This window comes from Centruroides vittatus, unplaced genomic scaffold, assembly GCF_030686945.1.
Source record: "Centruroides vittatus isolate TY-2023 unplaced genomic scaffold, ASM3068694v2 contig_392, whole genome shotgun sequence".
Taxonomy (NCBI): Eukaryota; Metazoa; Arthropoda; class Arachnida; order Scorpiones; family Buthidae; genus Centruroides; species Centruroides vittatus.
The window spans coordinates 238,982-256,246 of NW_027122208.1; the positions used below are offsets into that span (position 1 = coordinate 238,982).

Sequence of the window (17,265 nt, forward strand, 5' to 3'; positions counted from 1 at the left end):
AGCAGGAAAAATAGAAAGATAAGAGGCAAACAAGAGATATAACAAGGCAATAACAAGAGTGACCAGCACTGGTTAAGAAAAGAAAAAGTAAAATAAAATTTGAGACATTTATTTCGTTACTAATGATATATTACGAATAAAAAGCACGCTATGGGCCTTATATATATAAATAATTTTTGAAGAAAGCGTAGACATTAACGAATTAAAACGAAATCGGGCGGAAAGTTATCGATAAAAGTTGTAGGATTTAATCAAGCGCTATTAAATGTTATAAGAATGTAACTGGTGTAGAATTAATTAGGATAGGGTAATATTTTTATAATATAAACGAATAAGATTTTTATTATAAGAGCATGCGGCAAATTATTTTGTAATGTGTGACATTTCGTGCGTTTACTTATTTAATAAGCGTAACTGGGATTTAAATAGCTTTAAAGCGCTTATCGTTGGCCGGGCCGAGTGTTAAACTGCATTAGAAAATGATGCAGATTTCGGCTACTAGATGTCACTGGTCGCCCACGCCATGTTGTTGTAAGCGAGCAGCACACCGCCGATCGAGCTGTTTTGGCGCCCATTGTGCGTTCAGTCCTAGGTTAAGAATAAGGGGGACACTGTACCTGACGGCTTCATTACTCTGCTATTCATCAGCTTGTAAGACTCGACTTGTGTTGAAGCGTCTGCTGTTGTGTTGTGTCTTGGTCGTCAACATCGTTGTAGTCATTCGGTAACAGCTACTTGTACAGGCTGTGTTGTGTGAGTTGAGCTGTCCGACAAGCCAAGCAACTCCAAGCTCAGGGATACGTCAAAGGTACGTTAGCATTTAAGTGTGTACATTAGTTTTTCCGATGGCTTAACACGATTTGGATGGCGTAGGGTTTTTAGTTAAGCATGACACGGCCCTGCCGTGTGCTTAGTGTGCTGTCACGTCGGGTCGGCGTAGTACGCTCGTACTAACGCCATTTCGCAAACTCCGACGTTCTAAATTAGTCATAAATGCGCTACTAAATTGGAGTGCGTTGCTAACCACGTGAGATAATACCTAGGAGGTCCATCTGCACCTCGGGGAGTCCAATGTAATCGCGACAGAAACCCCCGGGCTATTATGACATCTGGTCGTGTAAGTCGGCTTGTTAAATCGTAAATGTTTATTAAGAAAACAAATCGTAGCGAAACTTTTATCTGCCGGCCCGCTCGAAATTGGCGAATGTATCGAATTTTAAGTGACAAGTAATAAAATAGAGTTATTCATTCTGTTTTCCTTCAAACATTCGCATTTACTTGAGTAAAGAACGGCTATGCTTTATTGCTTTAGTTGTAAGTTCCCACATGAAACCATCTCTTCTATTACTACCGTGTCCCAAAGAACATATTTCTGTAGATGACCAGTTTTCTCGTGTTACTCTATGTTTACGATTTTGGCTTTACGTCTAGTGATGTTTTCCAATTTTCCAGAGAGATGTCCAGGGACATATGAGTCCCTGTTTGTGTCTTACATATGTATTCATATACCTACATCTGTACCGATGCATTCTCACTGATAGAAAACATTGAAATATAAATGTATTCTATATAGATATGTGTTTGTATGTTTCTATACGTTTTTCCGATTTTCGCTCCATTAATATAGGCGCACAAACAATGACACTAAGCTGTCCGACTTCCATTAAAGCAATATTATTCCCTCGGAACACACAATGAGTCGTACAAACAATTAAAATCGTCTCTCGGGATGCTGTACGCGGCCCGTGGTCACGTGACAGCCCCCTGCCATCCCTTCTCCCCCGTGTTTCCTTTTTTGGAACAGGCTACTCCGCTAGATGGGTTTAATCGCCGGGTGTTAATTTTTGATCCCCGTTTGTTTTTTTCCACGTCCCTCTTATTTCTTTTTTTATTAATAAAATACGGATCGAGTTAATAAGGCAAGGTTGAAATTTATTTTCATGGCTTTTACCGGACCGATAAAAATCATTTCGGCGTTTAAATCGATAAAAATAGCTACACGCGATAATGCCGCGAGTTTTATCAACTATTAGTAACGTTATTATCCATTACTCATCTCGTAGTCGCTAGCAAAACACCGACTACTGCTCGCTTGTCATAAGCAATCATCTCTTATGTCCGTAGTGCACTCCGCATGATTGCTTGTTGTCTATATTTCCGATCCCATTCGCCATCCACCTTCCCTCCCTTGGAAGAATGAGTCACTTACTAATGAAGGGTCCGGACTGTGGAGCCACTGCTCGCAGCTGTTGCCTTTGTCCCGGCCTTTTCTGAAGGGGGTCAGGGCTAGCTAGCCCTTTAGGCGAACAAATTCTGCTACATAAAACTCAGCAACGTTTGACGTCCAGGAAAAAGTATTCGGACGAAATTAAGGTATAATTTTCTTTAAACGCTTATTAAGATTTTGTCGTGTGCACGCAACCGGCGTTAATTATTAAATAGGGACAACACGGCTTAACACCTAAGAAGAGAAAAAGTGTTTTATTTGGCAACACATTAGTTAACTTTGCTTGTCTTTTCTTTGTCGGACGGCTTTTCTTACTAGTTTTTTCTTCCTCCGCACTTGTTTATGTTTTTTAATTGTTTTTCCTCGTCTATCTCGTGTTGATTTTTTCGCACTGCATTGTGGGTACGGAGAACCTAGGCTAGCCTTGACAGCAAAAAGGCCTTGCTGTTATAGAAACCAGTTTTACAATTAGCAGAAAAGCAGAGGTCAGGTAAAGAAATGTCGTTACAACCGAACGGCTATCTTCTGTGTAGAAGTAATTTGCCTTGAATTTTTTTCTTCGTCTCCTAATTAAATATTCCTTAAAATTATTTTCTAATTTGATTAGTGTCGAGAGAGGCAAAACACTCTAATATACGCGGAATTCATCGAAACTTGGATTGATGTAATGGCTTAGTGCCAAAGCGTTCAAAAATTAGATCATTGATTAGCTAATTAATTTTATTTAAACCGAGATAATTTATGCCAAATATATTTATAATAATAATATATATATATATATATATATTGGTCTTTTTATATAATTATTTAGCGAATGGTTCGTTAATAATAATAATAAAAGAAGATTAAAAATGATTAATCAACATGGCCATTAAGGTTAAAAGAGGGAAGAGGAAAAAAAGAAAAGTAAAGGACTATTGGTTAGAAATCGAATTAGTTGACGGATGAGTAATGGTGTTTATAGAATTCATTTATAATTTTAATAAAAGTTTAAATTAAAATTTTTAAAATTAAAATATAATTTTATAAAATTTGTAAAAGGCAAATGATTTTATTTTGGTTTTTAAAAGTAATTCTTCGCTCGCCAACGACAAGAATTTATTTATTACGTCCTCCCGCCGCTGTTTTGTTAAGCTTTTAAGGAAGAATGTGTATTTTTATAGAAATGGTTTTTATTCTCTTGGATGGACTAATTGATTAGAGTTAGACTTAATAGAAAAAGAAGGGCGAGAGCGAAGATTAAAAGTATTGGTTTGGCATTTCTAAACGGATGTGTTAGTAGTAAAGTGGATATGCTAATCGAGTTATTGCAGACGCTAAGGTTTGAACCTTGGCGATTAGCCTGGCTGCATCCGAGTCGAGAAAATTGATTCCTTCTCTTTTCATATCAGACTCGGTAGATGCACCAATTTGACTGGTCGCACTCAGATTAACTTCTCTGTGAAGGTTGCTTTTCTCTAAACACTCTTGCTGAATTTTATGATGTCAACAGAGTCGAAAGTTCTGATTTATTGTATTCGACGCATAATAAATTTCGTCCGTTAAATTTTACATTTTAAATGCTGGCTATGTTAGGCGGTGTGCGCGCGCGTGGACTAGATTTTTGACGTTTTAACATTGGCGGCAATGCTATTTTACTGCCCTTCTTAATGGCTTCTGTTCGTCCAGTATTAAAAGCTGATTGTAAACTGCTTTCGGCTTGGTATCTTGTCGAAATTATGGGCTTGTTTGAATCCGATATGTATTTTATCGTGGGAGGGATATACTTTTCGAACCCCCTTTTATAGAAATTATAGCTTAAAAGGTCGTCGATTTTTTGGGAATTTTTGGAGTGAAAATCGAATGAGTCGGGAGGCAGAGGGAAAGAGGAAGGAAAAAAAATTACAATATCGTTAGAATGTAATTTTCGCACGCTACTTAATGACTAAAAATTGCGCGATCGTATTTCCGATACGTGTATCGTTTATCTGATACGTGGTTATTAACTCTAACCGTCTGGACGTTCGGCATTTTTACAGCCCGGGCTTTCCTAACCCGAATCCCGGTAAGAAACCGCTTGTTTGGTGAGCCGACAAAAACACTACCCGAAAGGCAGTTATCCTCAGCACGTGCGATTAGAGGACACGCGAAGGTCAGTGTCCAGCTCGCCGTCACGTGACTGCCGGCCATCATTTTGGCGGAGATACTTTTGTGAATGCTTTTGATAGGAAAGCGGAGCTTTGATTAAAAGATTAGCAGCCCATTGTAGCTTCGAAAATGGGCAAGGTCAGAATGGGGCATACGGAGGGTAAGAGTCTGTGGCAAAAGTATGTGCTTATTTCCTCCCCTCGGGTGATAAGCTTTTTTTTATTATTTCTTTCTTTAAACTCCGAGGTAGTGGCATTTCCTTACAACCAATTTACCTTATAATTGACACTAAGACAGGTGATAGACAGCGATTTGTAGCACTGTCATTAGTAGATAGTTGCCTTTAAAGCTACGGACCGGTTGTTAAGAGCTAGCGATAAATAACACCTTTCCGAACGTAAATGAATTTCGACATTATTAATTCGGGTGCTTTTATAAATTCCCGTTCTGCGGATCGTCACCAGATTGCAGGAACCTTTTGAACCCACCCACCTAATGAGCCACGGGGGTGATTTTCGCCTATAAATCCCCATTTGCTCGACTCTCCTCCGTCTTTTTAAACGCCGAGTCTCTTCGGGGGGAGAGAAAATATTCAGAAAAGAAGAAGGGGGAGAAAAAAAACATAGTTATGCAGTCATGCTCTCGTAAACGACGTCTAATAAAACTGCAGCCATATTGGTTGCTATTGTATCCATCGAGTTTGTATCGACAACTGAAGTGCTTGTTGCCATGACGACACCCGCCATCTTGCAACCGCGTCCGTAATTGAACGCCACATCTACTCATACAGTTGGGTCCGTACATACAGATAAGTAAAAGTGGATCCATTGATGCCTTAACAAACACATTACAGCTCTGCCATTTCTTTCCTTTCTGCTATTTAATCAGCCATCCGCTTAAAAATAATAATGACGACAATTAAACAAATAAGATTCGTGTGAACTTTTTTTTAACATCCGCAGCACGTTTTCGTCTACCTGAAAGTTACGAAAATCGGCTCGTGCGTTTCCTTCCCCCCGTCCATCTATTCGAACGGGACGTCTCACCGTTAGCGTTATCGATATGGCTAACAACGAGTTGATAAACATAAATAGCGTGTTAATAGGCGGAGTGCCGGGATTTCGGCCCATCTCCGAAGTATCACACGCTTACCTCTGACCTATACTGCCCGGCTTCTATTTTTGGTTCGATGTTAGTCAGTTAATTGTATTGTTAGTAGGGTTCCCATGAGGAAAGGGGACTGCGCTTTTTATATACAATCCAGATAATAACGGTAGCACCACCGACATTTCGATGATGGTGTAATTTGTGAAAGTGCTATCCTTTAACAAACGACCCCGATGCTAACGTCTTACCAATCCGAGTTGAAAGCTCCTTATAAACCCTCTCTATAAACAAATCTGGGAGAGGGACGGATGCAAATAAAGTGAAAAAATCGCTCGACGATGCCTCTATAACCATGCGTAAAAACCCATACCTATATCTTTCTGTCTATATATATATACATACATATAAAGTTCTTTTTTTCTTTTAATCAGTTAATGGAAGGCTCTACTCGCAATTAGATTTGTGATTATAGATATTATTCCATTGTACGAAATGCTAAAAACCTCTGGATCTAATTTATTCAGTTGCTACCATTTAGAAGATTAACATTGAAGATATGGGATCTATAAATTGATTCTTTTCAGCTATAAATGAAAACGATATCTTGAAATGCTGCAATCTCCTTTGACCCCTGCCTTAGCAAATTGGTCTTCCCGCTTGTAAGACATCCCTTTGATGGCATCCGTTGCTATAGTTACTATCACGTGGGGGGTAGGTAATACGTCACATTCGTCCGTTGGACGTTGATTGGCGACGACAGTTTGGAAGTGGTGCGTTTTAACGTAAGTTTTTATAAATTGTTTTGTGTTAATCTCAAAGGAAAAGTACGGGAGAACGTCTTTCGGAAATCTCATTTTTTCTTTTTTTTTTTACTTTTTTCTATTTTTATATAGACTTTATATATATGGATAGATATAGATTTTCTATATAACAAGTCAACATCTATGTTAACAAGTAGGGGAGTAGAAGTGGAGGAGGAGTGAAAAAAATATATAGTAAACGGCGTGTTTAAGGGCACAAAATCTAACTTTGGAAAATAATGATCATCTCTGTTTTCACTGGGAGTAGCCTTTGGGAATTTCGAGTCGAAAACGGATGAATCAACACGGAGCACCGAAACGAATTAATTTTTATTTTTAGGATAGTTTACATAATGTACTGATGTAATTTATCGACAAAAATATCACCCATTTTCCTCGTTTAGACGTCACATAGTTGGAATTCGTTAAACGTGACAACCGAAGTCATGGTTTTCGTGTGGCCCTGGCCCCGGGGTATACGATGCCCTATAATCAACATAATAATAGTCTTGTTACCAGGATTTCTTTTCTTTTTTTCGGTGTTACGAGAAGGCGGTACTAGATTTGGGGTGAAATGTCATAACGTAGTTACCGTAGAAGACTTTTGGTATGATATTTTTCTTTAGGAAACTTCGGTCGATTGTTGTTTTTTGTAAGGATTTAAGTCGGCTGGCTCGCGATCTACCCGTCGAGAAGGTCGACTAAATCATATTTAAGAAGATAAAAATATGTTTTCATTAACCTGTAGTAGAGTGCAGACGGCGTTCTTGATAAATTCTGCGATGATTGGTTTTTTAAAAAGACGATTTAATTTTAACGTGAAAGCAGTTTTCCTCTTCCGCCTATATAACATGGAGATCGTGTTTGCTAATGCAGTGGAATTTCTTTTAATATATCAACACTTCGTATACAACATCAACGTTGGAAGCTGCTTGTTGGGAATGTGAGAGACTTTATCAAGCTATTGATTGGACACAGTTACTAATTAAAGGCAAACAAAATAAAACGTTCCGAGAAAATTACTTCTCGATTGCTCGAATTCTCATTTGCTTGCTTTTTTAATTTCATGCAAAAAGAAATTGCTTGCATAGCGTGTTGCATGAAACTTACGTAAGTCGATCGGCTCGCGACGGTGCTGCATGTGGCAGTGGAACACAGTTGATCAAATTTTTATTCCAAAGCCATGTATGGCCTATTTTTAATCATTTAATTTCGCCGCCGAAAGATCCAGGAAAGAAAAAAGAAGGCGAAAATCTCTGCAGAAACATGTTAAATACGTTGTTGGTAGTATAATTTTATGGGTGAATTGAACTGATTTTTTGAATCGCAGAGCGTATAACGTTCCATTCCACCACTCTCGCTCTTGTAACCTTCAATTATACAAGACAATGCCAAGTTCATTGTTATGGTGTCTGAGTAAATTTTCCAACTTTTTGCTGATTACATAATATGGCATTATCCCTATGGCTTACAAGAATAGAAGGTTTAATTGGCCAGATTGAGAGCTAGAGACAACAAATGTGGGAGGGCAAAAGAATAAAATCCAGGTGGCAAGCGACTCGGAATTAATTCCTGCGCGCTATACGCTAACAATGCTAGAAGGCAGCATACAAAAGTCACTTTTCTACCCATTCTGGTGGGTTAATCGCCGAGTTGTTATTACAAAGAGCAAAATTGATTTCTTTATTAGCATTTAAGAAACTTGATCGATACTATACAGTGGAAGAAATTAAAAATCCGCGTTAAATCTTCCAGGAGCGCAAATAAACCAGAAACAATTCCCTTCCGATAATTAAATACCGGTTTACGTGCAGGATTTACGAGGAGGAAAATTAAACGGCATTAAATAAATAAATAAAATTAAAATGGGAAAAAAAGACTTTGGAATAATATAATAAACACTCGTTAATCAGTTGTGGACCAGGAAAATTTCAATATAGCTTGGACCATTCGAAGAACGTAATATGTAATATTGCTCCGAATATAAATCTTGTCTCGATGTCCTATCTTATCGAATGAAGCGCTTAAACTTAATTAAAATAAATCAAATTAATACTGCAAGCTAATATTAATGGAGGAGAAACCGAAAACGGTTTAAAATACATTGCCAGAGTAACCAATATTTGTTATATTTTAGTTTAATTTAAATCCTGAGATGCGGATTAATTGAAGAGTTTGATTCTAAGTGATCTCGAATAGATTCCGCTCTTGTATTAAGAGGTTATTCCAGAGAAATGTCCTGAATTATTTACCAATAAACGCCTCATCTCGTATCGTAATTCATTCAGTAATTGATATAGCAATTCCCCCAACTGAAATTTTGCAAATGAATGCGAAATTGTTACTTTATTTCTGTTCGGGACACTTCCAAGTCCATTTGCGAATCTCGATAGACTGTTGTTTATGGAAAGCCCTTTCCATTGCAATATTTAATAATAATTTTCTTGTTTTTCAACTTTCTTCTGCCTTGTGTAAAATGAGATATTCGGGATCTGAGCGGAAATTTGCAGATCCTACGAATATCCCACGCAATTTTTGCTGGTTGGATTGAAATGCTCGAAAAGCGTTCTCTTTTTTGCATTAAAAAAGATGTGTTTGTTTATACTCAAACCATTTTCTGGTTCTCGGGCCACGTCTTCGGGTGCCTGCTGATGCGGACTGTAATATCTGCAATTTCCAATGCGATGTATGCAGATTTCTGTATTAAAAATGACCTCCAAAAGCCCTAAAAAAAGAGAGAAATGGAGACAATTACGCGCGTAACAATTTTCCGTTCTATTGTGTTTCTAATGTATTATTTTTTTTGTGTTCTGTTTGCGATATTGAGGTCAAATGTCGCGAATATTGCTTCTGTCAATTCGCCTTTATTTTTTAATTTTATTATTTATTTTTTTAAATTATCTCGTCCGGTCGTGATTTACGAATTTTGTAGTCTCTTCTCCCAACATGTCTAACAGGAAACGAAAATAATTTATTGCCAATGATGGATGCCTCACCATTTTACTTCCAAGCTCGCCTAAATTGCCCTTCTTGCTGTCCCCGAGTGTTGAAATAAATCAACTCCGATATTAATAACGGGTAACAAGTGTTGAGTCGTCAGCTGGGATCAATAGGGTTGCGTACAGCTTATCGGTCGTTCGTCTGCCGCCTGCTGTTGGCTGAAATTGTAAATAGCCGTGACGTTGAATCACGTGACACGTCAGAAAAATTGACACTTCTTGCGGTCCGCACCGGAGATTAATACTGCCCCCTATATATATGTGTGTGTGTGTTTATGCTTTATACCTCCCGCTACACCTTTATAAGAAATTATGTAAAAGTGTTCTATAGTTGGATAGTCCCGGGCGCTAATATCTGGCCAGTATCCTATATTAATAAGCATTTTTAATATCCTGTCCGACACTTCACAAAAGGGACATCTGTCGCCCTGACACTGCTGATAGTAATAGGTTCATAATGAACAGTTGTCACTCTACTAAACACCTGTCTTTCTCCAGTGACGTCACGAATGTTCCTAGTAACTTTGGAAAAAGATAGTCAAATCAATGTCAAAAATATTTTTTCCGGTATTGTTCGTACACTTTGTACGTAAATAGTTTCCGTGTTGTTAGAGAGAAAGCGAGCAAATCAACTTCAAAAATAATATATACATATTTATATTTATTTATTTTCCGGTGTTATTTATAAATTTGAACACAAGTGCTCGCAGTACGTGGAAGAAAAATGGGCGAACCAAGCTGGAAAGTATATTTTTTTCCGACGCTGTTTATGAATTTGTACGTATAATGGCTCGTTCTTTAGACGTATAAGAAGCGGCTCTTACGGCAATAAATATTGTAAAGAGTTTTTATTGTTATTATTATATCTAAATATGTAGTTACCGAGAGTAAAAGGTACGGTTTGGTGCCAGGCTGGGTGAAAAGAAAAAGACTTTCCAATCACCCTCGCTAACATAATCATTTCTTCCCTTCTTGTCTTAGATCCTTCTCCCCCTCTTCGTTTCCCGGCAACCGAAATGGACGCTTCCGAGTGTAATCGGTTTGCGAGTTTTTAGTTTCAAGAAAAGAAGCAAAGAGAGGGAAATAGAAATGACTAAATCGTTGCAACGGCCATGGCTCAAGTATTATGCTCCTAGAATAAAGCTCGGCGTAATTCATAAAAATCACCAAACTATCCGTAACCAATGCAATCTTTATGTATGTATCGAGTTATATCGTTTTATCTCACGGTCAACTTCCCCTCTGTGCCGTCGTATAATGCGCACTCCTCGGTTAATTGGCGCATTTTGAAGAGTTTGGAGTGTCCGCCATTTTAATTAGCGCCCGGGCTGCGATAATCGCCAGCATTGTCCACTCGGTTGATCTCATAATCGATTTGATTAAATTCCAATCTAGTCCATCAATTACTTTTCGACACGTTCCGTTCGACTAGTTGGAACCCGGATGAACGGGTGCCGGCCGTTCGAGATTCACGCGACCGATCCTCTATCGTAATTTTTAAAATTGCCATCTCCATACCTCGTTTCTCCGGCTGCGGATCTTAAAAGATACAACCCCGAACTGGAGCCGTCGCCAGGAATATTAAAGAGAGGTCGTCTCGAAGGGAAATAATATAATACTACAATGGATCGAACATCAAGAAGGGGGAATCGATGTGTGCGTAAATAGCATTTTATGTAAAGATTTACTTGTTAACCCAATATGTTTACAGTTTACCAAATGGGCCATTTTGCAAAAGGGTTGTAGAAGTATTAAAGTCCAAGTGCAATTTTCTCGGACGGCTGGCTGCCAGACTCGATACAGTTAAATGATTCGATCAGCCGGAGATTGAGTAAAAATAATCAATTTTCTACTTTTCATTAATTATTATTTTTACTGTCTCTCCTAGGAGCTCCTTTTTGAAATTTTATTTCTCCACTAACGCACGGGGTTTATCCGTTGCTCCGATGACTATCTACCAGACATTAAAGTATCCGCTGGGATCTTCTAATTTTAACCTTGCACATCACTCTCTCCTCGATGAAATCAAGAGCGAATCTTCTATATTTATCTTGTAAACCGGGATAAATCTCGATTCCTAATTTTTGTGGACTACTTGTTTGCGTAATTAGGAGCGCAAACTGGGCCAGCTCGTCCAGGCCTGCCATTAAGGACGTCGTTCGACGTCATTTGCATGTATAAAGACGAGGGGCGAGGGATTTTTAAAAGTGCGGTCACGTCACTGCAAAATTCTATATCTGGCTACCGGGTTTTTTTTCGTACAATTTACCTATTCGCTCTCCGGGGAGTTTCGTAATATGGAGTTTAATTTTCCACTTAAATTGTTCTAATTAATTTATTCTTTATATCAGTTACATTAATCAACTTCATTATTTCCAACGATTCGCTATCTTTTCATCTACGCATTGTACGGCATTTTAATAACGTTATTCTTTGATTTGCATATCTTTTTATAATTAACATCCCTCTTCTTCCTCTTAACCTTTATTTAAAACAAAGATATATTAACTAAGGATATATATATGTGTATATTTTTTCTTAATCTATTAATTGTTACTTCAATACTGTGACTTCTAATTAAGTTTTCCTTGATTATAAATTGATATAAAATTGCCTTTTTTCCGTTTATAATGAGCAATATTGCTAAAATTATCCTGTTTTATAAGCTACACTACCCTGTTCTTTCGTTTTTTTAACGTTTCGTTCCGTAAAATAATTTCTAAGTAAGACAATGACTAGTTTATCATGGCCTCTAACAGGATCTCTCGATGATAAATCGCCTAAAAGTGATTATCATTCTTTTCCTTAAGAATATCATTCGATACTAATAAATTTGTCTGCGTAAGAAAAATACTATTTCCGTTTCCTTTCTTTCTTCCCCCCTCTCTGTTCGAAGGTATCGGACGTTGATCTCTGCCATTTTAAAATCACGAATAGGAAAAAATTATCAGCAAGAAGAGTTTTATACTGTCACATCGATCCGAAAAAATCCGCAATTGTCAATATAGAGGACTGATTTGAAGCTTTCACTCATTGTAGTTCTATCGGATAGTACTCAATAAAATCCATGGCATCATATTTGGCTCATACTTTTTTATGAGGGAAAGGAAGGAAAAAAAAAACTCCTTAAATGGCTTTTAGAAATGTTCTAATAGCAAAGTTCGTACATTTTTTAGTTAAAAGGTGAAATTAACCGAGATACTGTATCTCTCTTCCTTCCTTTAAAATAAAAATGAATCAAGGTACAGCAAACATAGAAATGGATTCACTTAAAAACCGCACTCCTCATTGGCCAGAAAGTTGTCAAAATTAGTTTTTGGAATGGTTCGGACGTTAAAAAAAAAGTAAAAATTATGATTTTTTTAAATGTTTAATGAGTAATGTTAAAGGGTAATAAAATAGTGATAATGTGTAGGCCTAATGTGATACTGCATATTCAAATTAATAATTGAACATGAAGCACTGATAACAGCAGATTTTAATTAAAATGCGGAGATGTTATGAATGATAAGAGATTTTTTAATATATTTATACACACATATAACGTTTGTTTGATATTAACGCATTAAATGTAGAATATTCTGAGTTTAATTGGCAAAATTTGGGATGCGCTCCTGCGATTCCTTTAGTAAGCGTGTGCATATTTTTACTTGTCGGCGTTAAGCAGTTGGGTTTCTCTGTATTAATTAAATGACATCTTATAATATTTAAGAATATACCAATATTTGCTTAAACTGTTGACAACTGTTCGATATACTTTCTTTGTAAACTTAACGAGACTTAAAGGTTTGCCGATCTTCACAAACAAAAATCTAATCTTTGTATTCAAAACCGTGAAAGCTATTGCTGAGTTTCAATTTTAAATTTTAATTGCTTTAATATAGCTTTATAATGAACGAAAATTAATTGATATTCTACTGAAAATCTAATGAGTATCCGAAGTTTTGTTAATGGGGAAGTTTTAATATGGCTCGATAAATCGTGTCTCGAATTTTCCTCCTCTTTCGTACAAGTAACAAAAATATATGGTTTTTAAATTCGATAAGGTTGAAAAATCGCTCGGGTATCTGTTTATGCTGATATCGATGATATCGGCGTAAACAAGCGTATCGATGAATTTGTTTGCAACAATCTTTAATGTATTAAAATTGGGAGAAAATCCAAATGTACTTACATCTGTTCGAACTTGATTTTTTCAGATGCATTAATTGTCCATCGAGCGAGCATCATGGAGCATCGATTAGCCATCACGACGTTCTGTGTCGAGATTGATGCCAGTTTCTAATTTATTTGGAAATAACCTCGAATCATGAATCCCCCAGGTCAACCTCCGACGAGCCACGGTGAAATGATGAGCATGATGGGGCACCATGCCACCATGGGAATGAGCCCTCTTCAACCTCATCAGCAACAGACCCATCATCATCAGTCTCCTCATATGGCAAATGCCGGTATTCGTTGTTGTGCTGGCTGCGGAGTAAAAATATTAGATCGTTTTTTGCTTCATGCATTGGACCGTTATTGGCACAATGGTTGTCTCAAGTGTTCTTGCTGTCAAGCGACGCTGGCAGATATAGGAAGTTCGTGTTTTACAAAAGCAGGAATGATATTGTGCAAAACAGATTATATCAGGTATTTCAATATTTTTTATTTGTTTACATTTCTTTAATTTTTCCCGAGATTGATGTATTGCAATGTAGAAGAGACGGAAAAAATTTGCAATAATAATAATAAAAAAAGAATCCACACGTACACGACACTCTCCAGTCGACTTTAGCCAGACCTTTTTTTTTCTTTTTTTTCTAATCATATCAGCCATACTTATATGGCATTAAACTGAAGAAGGTTTATCGATTTAGTAAATACTCTTAATTAAGGTTACGTATTAATCATCATTACAGTTTACGCACCGCTACATCACCAATCATTACGACAAGAAAGAATATTCTGTTAAAAATGCATTTGCACAAGGCATTGTTTTGTTAATTTACACAACTCTTCACTTAATCGAAATCTTCCACAACGAAAAATAGATCTAATTCTTCACTAAATGTTTCCTCTCTGATAAACATAATTATTGGCTATTTTGTAATTTATAGTTTTCGCTCCCTTTTTTTAACGTTCGCTTTATGATTATTGTTATTAAATCCCGAATTATAATTAGAATAAAGGACGATAAAACTAATTAAAGAAATTCTCGATTAGAAACTATTTGTTGACTGTTTAATTTTTTTGTTTTAATAATAATAAAACTTGTTTGAACTCCTTTAAATGTAAGGAAAGAGGAATTATTTGAAAGTTGTCGCAAGGAAAAGAAAAAAAAAATAGATTTCGTCAATTTAAAATTCGTTCAATTTTTTATTTTTTTAACCCAAGGAAAGATCAGAACCATTTATAAATTTTCTCCCCCTCTCTAGATATGGCGAATATTGTAAAATTAAATATATTGGTATTTTTATTTTATGTATTCTCTTCTCATTTGAAATTCATATTATCGTATCGATCGTTGAATTTCTTCGGATTGCTTATTTCCTTTAATAAATCTTTAAAATTGCAAAAATGTCAACATAGTCTGCTTAGGAATAGAAATTTCTTTAAATGCTCCGTAGCTATCATTTGTTACCTTTTAATATTGTATAAAGAAGGGAATGTCTCTCTCTCTCTTTTTTTATATTCTTCCTTTTTTTCATCCTTTCTTAGTTTAATTTTTAAAGCAGTAGAGCAGGTAGGAAATTTAGATGTTATCCTTCCGTCTTTTATGTAAAAAAATGCAAATTTAGGACAGGAATATTTCCTGTAAGCTTTCGAAATTAGTAAAAGAGAGAGAGTAGCAGAAAACAAAATATATAAAATACATATATGTGTGTGTGTGTGTGTATATATATTCCTGGAAAAGTGAGTAGATGTATATGTTGCAATTATTAACAATAGCAGAATGAATGTTTGTTTTCTGTTCAGTTTTAGTTATTTTGAATCCCTTTCCTGCCTTGACCAAATTTCATCTCATTACAAGCAAGAAGTCCTTTATTGTTGCAACTCTTTATTAATTCAAAAAAAGTATTTAATCCTTGAAGTTTCCTCGGAAATTAACGACTTTTTCGTACGAAATTTATGCAGTTTTTCGTCAACGAAACTTTAAATCGAACTACCCATTCTCTACTATATAATAATGTCCAGTACAAAGAGTTCTCTTGGCAGATATTGACATACTTGCAAACTGTTATTAACTCTTAAAAAGTATTTTAATACCTTCGGGTATTATTTTTTTGCGAATTCCCCTGCAAAACTCTTCATTTCTCGCCCGACAATTGTTAATTTATGCGATTTTCTTTCGATGAAATAATTCTTTAACTGCACGTCTTCATCCATTATGGCATCCCGCGTGCGGAGTGTCTCTTTCAGAGGTACTAAAATAATTAAAACATTTGATTAAATCGTGTCCGAAAGACTAGATGTAACTGGCGAGTATGTTATCGAGATGTTTTGTAATTTATGTTAACGTTTCTCCAGGGGGGTAGGCACTGCCTGGGCGGGGAATGGATGAAAGGTAACACGAAAACAACGTAATATCGGGGCAGACTGGCTTGGATCGTTTTTAATAAAAACGATCTAAGGCAAAACGAGTAAATCGATGAGGGGGGTTAAGTAATTTTGATTGTTTCGCATGGCGCCATCTATTATTAATTCTACCAACCCGTTCCGTCCTTTATTATTATTATGCTAGCACACCTAACATTAAATTCCAGCGCATATTATACCTGTTTACTCGAATCTTTAAAGCGGAAATGTTTCTTAAACCGGATTGGAGGAGGTCACCTGTATCCTGTTGAAGCAGGAGATTAATATCAGACTAATTATATATCGCTGATACATAAGGAAACTTTTAGGTAACCTATTTGAATATTATAATATTCTAGAGTATTTTTTGATGCAGATTGGATATAAATGTGTATTTCTCTTCTTCTTCTTCTTGTTTTTTTACTCGGCAGTTCTCATTTGGAAAGTTTAAATACTTTCGAAACTACTCCCCCCTTTAAATAATAAAACATATTTTCGTTAATTCGTTGTCCGACGACAAAACTGAGAGAGTAGAAGGTAGATTAATTTAATTATCATGCAAATTAATGTAATTACATCTGAGTTAATTACATTTAATTATTCAAAAGATGCAATTATCCTAATGTGTGCAAATCTAGTCTTGATTAAATCTCTTGTCGAATCGACCCCATTGTGCACAGTTGGTATAATCGACCCAATGTTTCTTTATACAAAATTTATATTAATTTTACCGTTTTTAAATCCCAACTTTCCTGCTAAAATACTCGTTCCCGACTTGGAAAATTCCAAATGCTGGCTCCAAATAGCAACCATAACACAGACGGATTCTTCATTATTAAAATGAATTTTCAACCTTTCTCCTGTTTTTATTTTTATTTCTTATTTATTTATTCATTTTCTTTTTGTCTTTATAAAATTTGAATATTCCATTTATATGTTATAAATTTTATTTTAAAATAATCAAATCAAGGATTGGAAATTTTTTTTTAAGTTTACGGGGGGAAAAGGAATAAAGAAAGGAGGGGGAGTCGGTAATGGTAAGGCAATGTGAAGAAACAGCAAACGAATTTTGTGCATTAGGTGTGATAGTGAGATGCACTTTGCTGTGATTAGGCATGTGCATTAACCTGATTGGTTCCAAGATGAACATTTAATTATGCATAGAGCGTCAAATTACCGAGGCCTGGTTGATTCATTTCGTGGCGTCTCTCTCTTTCTCCCCCCTCTTTTTTCCCTCTTCTTTTGTTTCCCCCTATCAGGCTGTCCAATTTGAGTGATGGGATATGGGAAGACTTAGTAAATAAATTATATCTGAAAGCGATGCAATGAATATTTTTTTCCTTTTGTCGTATTTTTTTTCTCTTTTTATTCCTTTCCAGTTACGAAATGGTTGCGGTTCTTGCTTTAGTTTCTCCAACTTCAACTTGAGGAATAGCCGGAGTAATTT

At 36.2% G+C, this 17,265-nt stretch overlaps 1 protein-coding gene across 2 annotated transcripts in view; it reads left to right on the forward strand.

Annotated features, from left to right (window-relative positions):
- Window positions 1-525: 525 nt before the first annotated feature.
- The window catches only part of LOC136975951 (LIM domain transcription factor LMO4-like), a 29,501-nt gene continuing 12,761 nt past the window's right edge, over window positions 526-17,265 (forward strand). The window contains exons 1-2 of one of the 2 annotated variants that reach the window (XM_067271129.1): window positions 526-808; window positions 13,460-13,892. In XM_067271129.1, the coding sequence (XP_067127230.1) occupies window positions 13,570-13,892 (323 nt within the window). In that variant the 5' untranslated portion in view covers window positions 526-808; window positions 13,460-13,569. Of the gene's footprint in view, window positions 809-2,135; window positions 2,374-13,459; window positions 13,893-17,265 lie in introns of those variants that run through there. The other variant, XM_067271130.1, reaches the window with a different exon arrangement.